General features: G+C 49.5%; 1 protein-coding gene across 3 annotated transcripts; it reads right to left on the bottom strand.

Moving 5' to 3' along the window:
• Positions 1 to 228: 228 nt before the first annotated feature.
• Positions 229 to 8,784, bottom strand: TAGLN2 (transgelin 2). Of its 3 annotated transcripts, none has more exons than XM_051993690.1 (5): positions 8,686 to 8,784; positions 2,469 to 2,670; positions 1,740 to 1,914; positions 1,298 to 1,400; positions 229 to 1,146 (listed from the first exon to the last, which is right to left on the bottom strand). In XM_051993690.1, the coding sequence occupies exons 2-5, from the start codon at positions 2,646 to 2,648 to the stop codon at positions 1,005 to 1,007; spliced, it is 600 nt and encodes a 199-aa protein (XP_051849650.1). In that variant the 5' UTR covers positions 2,649 to 2,670; positions 8,686 to 8,784; the 3' UTR covers positions 229 to 1,004. The 3 variants fall into 3 exon arrangements, with proteins under 3 accessions (XP_051849650.1, XP_051849649.1, XP_051849648.1); XM_051993689.1 differs by lacking the exon at positions 8,686 to 8,784 and adding an exon at positions 8,030 to 8,138; XM_051993688.1 differs by lacking the exon at positions 8,686 to 8,784 and adding an exon at positions 8,024 to 8,130.
• Positions 8,785 to 8,897: the final 113 nt, after the last annotated feature.

The raw sequence follows: 8,897 nt of genomic DNA, 5'->3' as shown, positions 1-8,897 counted from the left end.
TCTAAAGGAAAGTAGAGTGGTGAACATAAAAGCACAGGGTTTAGTTAGAGATAAAAATAAAAAGTCCCTTCATTTTACAGATGAAGAAACAGGCCTGAAAATCCCCTCCCCTTCCAGGGTCATTTCCCTTTGTTCCTGCCTTATCTTAATTCCATTTCTGACTTGCACCCTTCTCCCCTTCTCCCTCCCATTTACATTGTACTCCCTCAGACACAGGCGGGCTACATCTTACAAAGACTGGGAATCTTTATTCAGATCAGCAAACTCACATTCCTCAAGCCCTAGACTTTGGGTGGGCCTTCTGAGGAAGGGGGGAAGGGGAGAGAAAAGAAGGCAGGGCCAACCCACCTCCCTGGACATCCCCTCCCCACCACTCCCCAAGCCCGTCTCAGGCTACTGGGTAAAGAGGGAACAGGCAGAAGGGAATGCCAAGAAGGGAGGAACCGAGGGGAAAAAAGGCCCCTGCCAAGGAGGCCTACCCAGATGTGTGGCTTTCAAAGTCCAGCTGTGGCCAGGACAGCAGCCACCACAGGCTCCTCCCTATAAATTAAGTCCCCACAGTAGCAAAGCTGGGGGTGCAGGGAACAGGAAGAACAATCTTGTGGAAGAGAAACTGGTCCCATGTTCAGCTCCTTTCAAGGCAGTGCCCTGAAGCCTGGCCTGCAGATGGATACGAGGGGCAAATTCACAAATACGACAAGCCAGGGCGGGAGAATGAAGAGGAGTGTTGAAGGGGTCCGGTTTGGTCCAGGAGAGGGGAGGATGGGTGGTTGGTCCAGTTTTGCTGATTTGGGGGAAGGGAGTGTATTACAGCAAGTTCAAGATTAAAAGGCACTGGCTGGACACCTGCAGGCACAACAGGAGGTAGTGCCACCAAGGGGCAGGGAGAAGGGGAGAAAAGGAGGGAATGGAGACAGAAGGGGCTTGAGCGTTCCACGGCTTCCTGGGAATGTCACTGCTAGAAATATATTAACCATTCAAGGGCGGGTAGGGAAGAGTAGTGATCAGAGGATCTGGCGTGGCATCCCATAGCCAGTCATGCCTGCTTGAGATGCCCCACGGTTGGTGCCCATTTGCAGCCCGATGACGTTCTTGCCCTCCTGCAGTTGGTTGTCTGTGAAGTTTCGGGGATTCTCCTTGGATTTCCTGGTGGTAGAAAAAACAAGGGTCAGCCAGGGGAAATTCTGAGCAAGGGGGAATCCAGGGATGACAGAATAAATCCTGCCATCCTATTTATAAAAGTAGGCAAAAAATATCCCCACCTGCTCTGGGGAGGGCGGATTGTCCCCCTACTTACTTAGGGAACCAGTTAGGATCTCCGGAGAAAAACCCATCACCCCGAGCCACTGCCAGCCCACCAAGGTTCATTAGTGTCCGCTGCACACAGGCCATGTTCTTTCCTAGGAATGAGAAGCAAAGGCACAAGGTCTAGTTATCTCAGAGAACCAAAATATTGGGAAGGAGAGACCAACCCAATGAATCCTCTTATTCTTTTCCACCCCCATCTCCTCCCACCACAATCCCTTGCTTTTATTCTCCTTCAAAATGCTACTCCGCCCTTTAAATCCTTGCTCATCAGTAATCTGAATATTATTCTCCTTCCCCATCCTTCAGATGGGCTCTTGGGCAGGTCTCTGAGCGAAGTCAGACCTAAATCAAATCCAAGGAGATGTGGAAATGCGCCGCCACACCCAGCCTTGCCTTCCAGCCCTCAGCCCATCTCCCCGCCTTTGCTTCACCTTCCCAGAGGTCCACAGTCTGGAAAATGTCAGTGGCGTTGATGCCGTAGCGCTCCGCTGCCTGCAGGAACTGAGAAATCTGTTCCATCTGTTTGAAGGCCATGCCGGAAGCCTGGATCTTCTTTACCGGGCCCTGGCCTTCAGGGAACAGGCTGTTGATAAGCTCGCACAGCACCTGGGAGAAGGCAATGGCATGAAAGGGCACGTCCCACACAGGACAATTTTCCTGGCCTGCTTTATCTGGGCCCAATATTGCCTCCGAGGGCCAGGAGAGGAGGAAAAGCCAGGGCAGAAGGGAAATCTCGTATCCCTGGGAAAGCCAGTGGTGTCCACAGGAGCATCCGGCTGAAGCTACCAAGATGAGAACTCCTTCTGTCTACATGACGCCCACCGAAGAACGCAAGAGCTCTCTAGCTCCCAGCTTGATATTTTACAAGTTTTCTTAGAACTCTTAATCACTCTTGCCCTATGGTCAGTGAATAAAGATGAACAGAACCCCCTGCAAGGTCTAGAACCATGTAGTTAATTCCCAATTCGTCCCCTTCTTGGTTCAACCTCCATGCTCAGTGCCTTAACTAGAACCCTTCTGAACTCTTTCTGTGCTTTCCTATCTATCAATTGAAATGCTTTTTATAAAGCAATTTGCAAATCATAAGGGGCGAAAGAAATAGAAATTCTATTTTTGTCTCCTCTCCCTACTGATCCCATGCCTTGAGCTTCAGCTCTCACCGTGCCATCCTTGAGCCAGTTTTGGAAATTCTCTCGCCCAGGCTGGGGCCGCCCGACGTCCTTGCGGCACTGTGTGGTAATCCACTGAATGAGGATCTGCTCCAGGTCAGCATCATACTGCTTCTCAATTTTCTGCTGCACTTCCCGGCTGAGTCCGTATGCGGGTCCCCTGTTGGCCATTCTGAGATGGTGGTACAGATATCTGGGAGGAGACACCCCCACACTCTGGTTAAGGAGAAGCACTGAACCTTCTCCATCTAATCTAATTCAAGTTCCTGACTTTAACATAAGGAAACAAGTCCAGGAGAGAAAACGTTTTTCCTAAGATCACACAGTTGATGACTCTTAAGACTAAAATTAGTGGAATACATTATATTCCAGTAGAATGTGAGCTCCTTGAGGACTAGCACTATTTTTATTTTTGATTTCTATCCCCAAATCTTAGCATGCATTAATTGCTTTTACTGTTTCCTGCAGGGCAGAGAATACAACCCACACCCATGTATCATTCTCCAAGATGTATGGCTAATAACAAAATGAACAGTAATCAACTCCACTTATTTTAACCTAGCTCTCTCCTTTTCCTTTCTTTGTATTGGAGGGGAAAGGATGGGGAACAATAAGATAGGGATAGTTTATAATTGATCTGCTCAAGGCTGGCAGATAGTAGATTTATAAGAAGGGAATAGTTTCTTTCACCCCTGATTTCTAGGAACTCTAAAATGGCATGTTTCTACAGAATCCAGGTAAGAGTAATTTCCCTTAATTGGGGAGTCTGATTTGTATGGTGGGACAAATAGACCTGGGTAAAGTTAGTCAAAGAACATTTTCTGAGAAATTACAATGCACCTAGTTTCATACCAGGCCCTGTGGGCAATGTAAAAAAAAAAAAAAAAAAACCATCTTTGAAAGACTTTCATTCAAGAATTCAATTTATTAAGCACTATTCAAGTTAACAGCAAAATAACAAAACAGATCTGGCCTTTAAGGAGCTTACATTCTATTGAGGGAGCTTATTATTTGGTGAGATGAGATCATACACATGAAACAATTATGGAAAACTCTAATTCAGGTTCATTTGTATGGTACAGATTCTAATAACTGTTAGCATTCAGAAGATATGGAGTAGTATTAGGGTACTAAAGAAAGTCTTCATGGAACATGGAGGACTTGAGTTTAGCCTGGAAAAATAGGTAGTATTTAGGTGAGTGATGAGGACAAAAAAAGGTTCTAGAAGGCAGTCCAAGTAAATGGAGTAGAACCAGGAATAGTTTATAATTGATCTGCTCAAGGCTGGCAGATAGTAGAGTTATAAGAAGGGAATAGTTTCTTTCACCCCTGATTTCTAGGAACTCTAAAATGGCATGTTTCTACAGAATCCAGGTAAGAGTAATTTCCCTTAACCAGATGGGATAGATATCAGGAGACTGGAGGTGGGAAGAAGCATGAGTCAAAGGGATACAAGGGAAAGTGGTTGGGTGGTTTCCTGTCTGCCAGCCTGTGCTAGAATGTCTACACCATGCCAAGAGGCTGCCCATGCTCACCTTCCACCCCCTACCTTGGACAAGTGCCCATATACCTGTCTAGGCAGGCCCATTACAACCGTATTGCCCCATATGGAGACTTGTTCAGTCTCTATGCCATTTCTCCTCTCCCTCTCAGAATCCTCTATCCCCAGAATTATGGGATAAGCCCTAGGACTACATGAAAAAGGGTATTCCTGGTCAGGGCAACTGTCAGTATCCAGGATGAGGGAATAAATGTGTGCTAAGAAATTGCTTCCTTCACTGAACGAGCTTCAAAAGTCTGTAGCTCAAGTCTCAGAAGTGGTCATCCTGATCTACTATCCCCATCCTCCTACTCCATCCAACTTTCCATAATAGGATCCAGTTGAGGGTTCTGAATTCATTATTCAAGATTCAACACCCCTTACAATCCTTCCTCCTTGTGATATGAGCGTTGTGAGAAGGTTGGAAGAGAGGTAGAGCTTCAAGCCCCATGTTCTCTGCCTAGAAAACTAGTGTCTCAGCCTCTTTTCAATATTTAAATCCTCCTTTCTATCCCAATTTGTCAAGTGTCACAATTTACTTCTAGTTTAGAAAGTTCCTTTCAACTATTTGTAACTTTATTAAACAAGCATTCTCCTTCCAACACACATATTCTTTCGCCCAAAGAATGATGAGAGAATGGATAACTTCTGGACTCTAATCTGATCCCCTCATCGGATCATCATCAACTTAAGAGTAGAGAGGCTGGTAAAGGAGATGGAGCCGAGGAATCTGATAAAGTTTGGGGGAGGAAAGGTTGGAAGAGGGACCTCTTTCCTCTTCCAAACTTCATTGTGTTTCCCTGAGATTGTGAAGCCTTTAGAGGAGGAGGTAAGGAGAGAGGAAAAATTCCAGGGTGGATCCTTTTTGAAGGGAAGTAAGCCCCTACGTCTTCTAAGTTAAATTCCGAGCCCCCATCTCCTAGAATCAACTGAGTTTTACATGCCTGGTTCTCAGATCTGGATCCTGTTCAGTATTAAATGACCCAGGGATCACTAAGGCACAAAGTTAGGAAAGAGAATAATTAATCCCAGTACAGAGGGTGGGGGAAAGAATGGACGATAATGTCCAGATAGCCGGTTCCTTCTATTCTCTCAGGGCTGAACCAGACACAGGACTTCTGTACCAAACAGCCCCTGAGGGAAGGAATTCAGAGGTACCACTTTTCCTCCACTGTCCTGGGCCTGGGCCACAGCTGGCAAAGGAGGGGGCTCCAGCTGCAGTGTCTGCTATGTTCTGGAGCTCCAGCCACTCTGCAGTGCCAGAGCAGCAGGGAGGGGCCCTGGGAAGGAACCATCCTGGCCAACAGCTGTTCTTCCTCCCTTCCCCATCCTGGCTGAAGGGAGGAAGGAGGTATCACAGGCGTGAGCTGACAAGCTCCGGCTGGGCTGTTAAGGGTAAAGAGGCCCACCCTGGCAGCAAACCCTTTGGACTGCCTCTCCTACCCTGGATGGGAAAAGAGTAGGTTTCTGCCCAGAGGGGAGGATATGCTGAATTAGAAAGTCAATGTGGGGTCCTCAGAGATGCTTAAACCAGAGTAGGCATGGAAAGCCAGCAGCTGGATAGCTCAGGAATATGGAAGGGCACTTAGAGGAAGAGAGGGGGCAAGATCTGAACAAAGATCTCACAGAACTCACAGCTGCACAAGGTGGAAGAGAATATAGGAGTAAGAGGTAAGGGGGAAAAGGCAGGACCTCATCTTTAACCCAGCAAGGCGGACAAGAACCTGATTCTATACTAAGTGCTAAGGAATAGAGAAAAGGGATGCCTTATTATCCTCAAATTGCCAGACTCAAGCCCAGCCTCAGAACAAGCCTGTACTGCTTCCCTTTTATCCCCCAGCCTCAATCTCAATGCGAGGGGAAGAGGAAAGCTGTGGTGAGGGCCATGGAGGATCTAAGATGGAGGAAAAAGGGTGAGTCAATTTCCCAGACCATGCTGAAAGGGGACACAGAAGGAAGGAGGGGGAATCTGCTCACAGGATGAGGGGATAACAAGAGCAGGAAGAAGGAAGGGAGATGGGAGGGCAGTGTGAGTCTGATTACAGTGTCCCTCATAGAGCAACCCCCCCTGCCCCAAGTGGAGAAAGCTAGAGATACACAAACAGGAAGCCACAAGGGCTAGGCGGGAGGAGGGTGTGCTGGGGTGGGGAAGGGAGGGCAGGCAGGAGGAGGTCAGGCGGGGGCTGTTGCTATGGGTTTTGTATACTAAACATAGTACAAGGGGCTAGGTGGGGGCGTCAGGCAGGGCACAAAGACAATCCCTCCCAGGCAGACAAGGGTGAGAATGCTCAGAGAAGAATCTGGAGTAAAGAGGAGATGGCACCATCAGGGTGAGGAGCATTTCCTAGGAGGGGTCACCATAGAACCAGCAAGGAGATAATTCGGTAGAACCTGCTGGCCAGTCAGCTTGTGGGAAAGTGTACTTCCGGAGACTCAGGGTTCTTCTGGGGGTAGGAGCTGGATTCAAGACTAGTACCAATATATACAAAAGAAAATTCTCAGAGGAGTAAATGAGGTCAGAATCTAGCCCTGAGGGAACAGGAAGGCAGAGGCAGAATGGGGGAGAGGGGAAAAGACAAAGAGGACTTGTAGGTTCTGGGGTCCCCTCCAGGTTCTGCTCCACCTCAACATCTCCACTCCACTCCCTTCCCATTCATCACAAAACAGGAATGGAAAGCTCAAATATGTACTAGAGAGTTAGGAGGGAAAATCCAGATTCCTCTTCCACATATAAATCGCACCTTTACCCTTCCCAGCTGGGTACCAATAAGTCAAAGACGCAAAAAGCATTTATTAAGCACCTGTTGTGTACTAGGCAATGCACCGGTGCACCTTTGGTCCAGTTTCTAGATGGATACCTTTTCAGATAGGTAGTAAGAATAGGGAGGAGGGAACTATTTCAACCCCTCAGATCCTTGCTGCCAGATCGAAAGTCGACGGCCCCTGCCCAGAGGATCTGTTATCCTCCATGCTCTTCCAAGCCCATTCCTATTGGAGGAGTGCTAATCCCTCTCTAGCCCAGTACGTCCGGCCCCTTGCCTTCCCTAATCCTTACCTTCCCCCCCCCCCCCCCAAACCACACCCTGGCCGTTACTGAGAGATGACTCACCCGCCGCCAGGGTGACGCAGTGGTCTGGGCAGCCAGCCCGCCTAACAGCCACGGCCAGAGGCTTTCCCAGCAGCAGGGGGGATGGGGTAGGGAAGGGGCAGGACCCCCCCCCCAATCCAAGGCCATGGGAGCCAGACAGGTCAAGCTGCGGCCAGGACTACTCAGGAGGAAAGAACCCCGCCATACCCCCCCCCCAAATACTGGAAGAATGGGATCAAAGTGCGGACCCTGATCTTACTGCAAATAAAGAATAAGGTTACTGAGGCAACCAAGTCAGGTTGCTACAAACCTAGTGCTAACCCCAGTGTTTCTGGGAGCAGAGGCACAGGGACACCTCCCTGTTGGGAGGCCTGAAATCAAGCTCCAGAGAAAAGTTTTTAAGAAGAAAGCAAAGAGTTGAGGGAAAAGAGGGCGGCACTCCACGCGTGTACCACGAACAGAGAAGTGAGAAGTGCAGTTGGGGAAAATCTAAGTGCCTGGGGTCAAGGAAAAGCCAAGGGGGCAGTCCTCCTCGAGGAGGGTAATAACGCTCTAGGTGCCAATGCTTATACCGGGTTCCTTCCCGTGCTAGCCCCTCACCTTCCCCTTCCTCCCTTTGCAAAATCCCGGCCAGCGCTTCTCCCACATCCCCCGGGTGTTCGAGAGGAGGGCACGGACACCAATTCTCCGGCCCGCAAAGCCCAAGCTCAGCGCACCAAAAAAGGGCCGCCGCCCGTGCCCCACCTGTCCTGTTAGCCTAGCGCGGAGCCAATCCAGAGGACGGGCGGGGCAGCACGGCACGGGGCGCGGAGTAGACCCTACCCCTGCTCTCAGTGACCCCCCGGCGCAGCCTCCCGACGCTGCCCAAGCTGCCCAGCTCTGCCTCTCCCCTCCCTCTTCCCGGCCTTCGGCGCTCACCTTTACCTCGGGGCGGTGGATGGAGAGGGGAGCGGGCTGGGGCGCGGCGCGCAGTGAGTGGCACTGGGCTTCTGAGGCGGGGGTTTTCAGGCAGCTCCCGCCTCAGCCGAGGGGCGGGCCTGAGGCGGAGCCACGACCAGGACTTAAAGGCGCAGGGCAGAGAAGGCAAGGGGGGGAGCTAGGCTGAGTACGGGGCTCCCGGGAGGTACCTCCCTCAGATTCCGTTAACGACTCCAAAGATGTGGACCTGATTGGGAAACTTCGGAGCTAAAAAGTCCTGCCACCCTTATGTGTACATGTCATAAGAACAATAGGTGGGGAAACTGAGGCACACTCCGAGACAACTCTCTTCTTCCTCTCCTCCTTATGCCCCAGGGGAAGAGAGATAGCGTTTGTAAGAGAAAGGGATCATAAAATCATGGAATGTAGAATGATAAGGACCTTTAAACCTAGTCTAGACAACAGATAAGATTATGAAGTCTGAGAAGTGATGGGATTTTCTCCTAAGGAAAGTGGCAATCAAAACTAGTTCAGGGCTTTGATTTCAAGGTTTGTGCCAGTCTCTTTTGAAGAAAGCAGAATTCCCCCCTCCCCCAAATTTCCCCTTAATAGCAGCACCTTCTTTCCCAGGTTATCTCCAAAAATATGTATCCTATGTATACCTTGTTTGCACATGGTTGCCTTCTTGTGGTCTCTTCCCTCTTAAACTGTGAGCTCCTTAGAAGGCAGGCACTGTTCTTGCCTCTGTGTTCCAAGCCTCTAGCACACTGCCTGGTGTGCTCCGAGTGCTTTATAATGCTTGTTGATTTGGCTTTTGCACAACCACCACTGCTGGCTCTTCAGGCCAAGGAGGCAATCCTGTGCTGTTTGCTTG

This window comes from Antechinus flavipes, chromosome 4 (genome assembly GCF_016432865.1).
Source record: "Antechinus flavipes isolate AdamAnt ecotype Samford, QLD, Australia chromosome 4, AdamAnt_v2, whole genome shotgun sequence".
Lineage (NCBI taxonomy): Eukaryota > Metazoa > Chordata > Mammalia > Dasyuromorphia > Dasyuridae > Antechinus > Antechinus flavipes.
The sequence above is the reverse complement of the archived record's forward strand: the minus strand, read 5'-3'. Positions and strand labels throughout refer to the sequence as shown.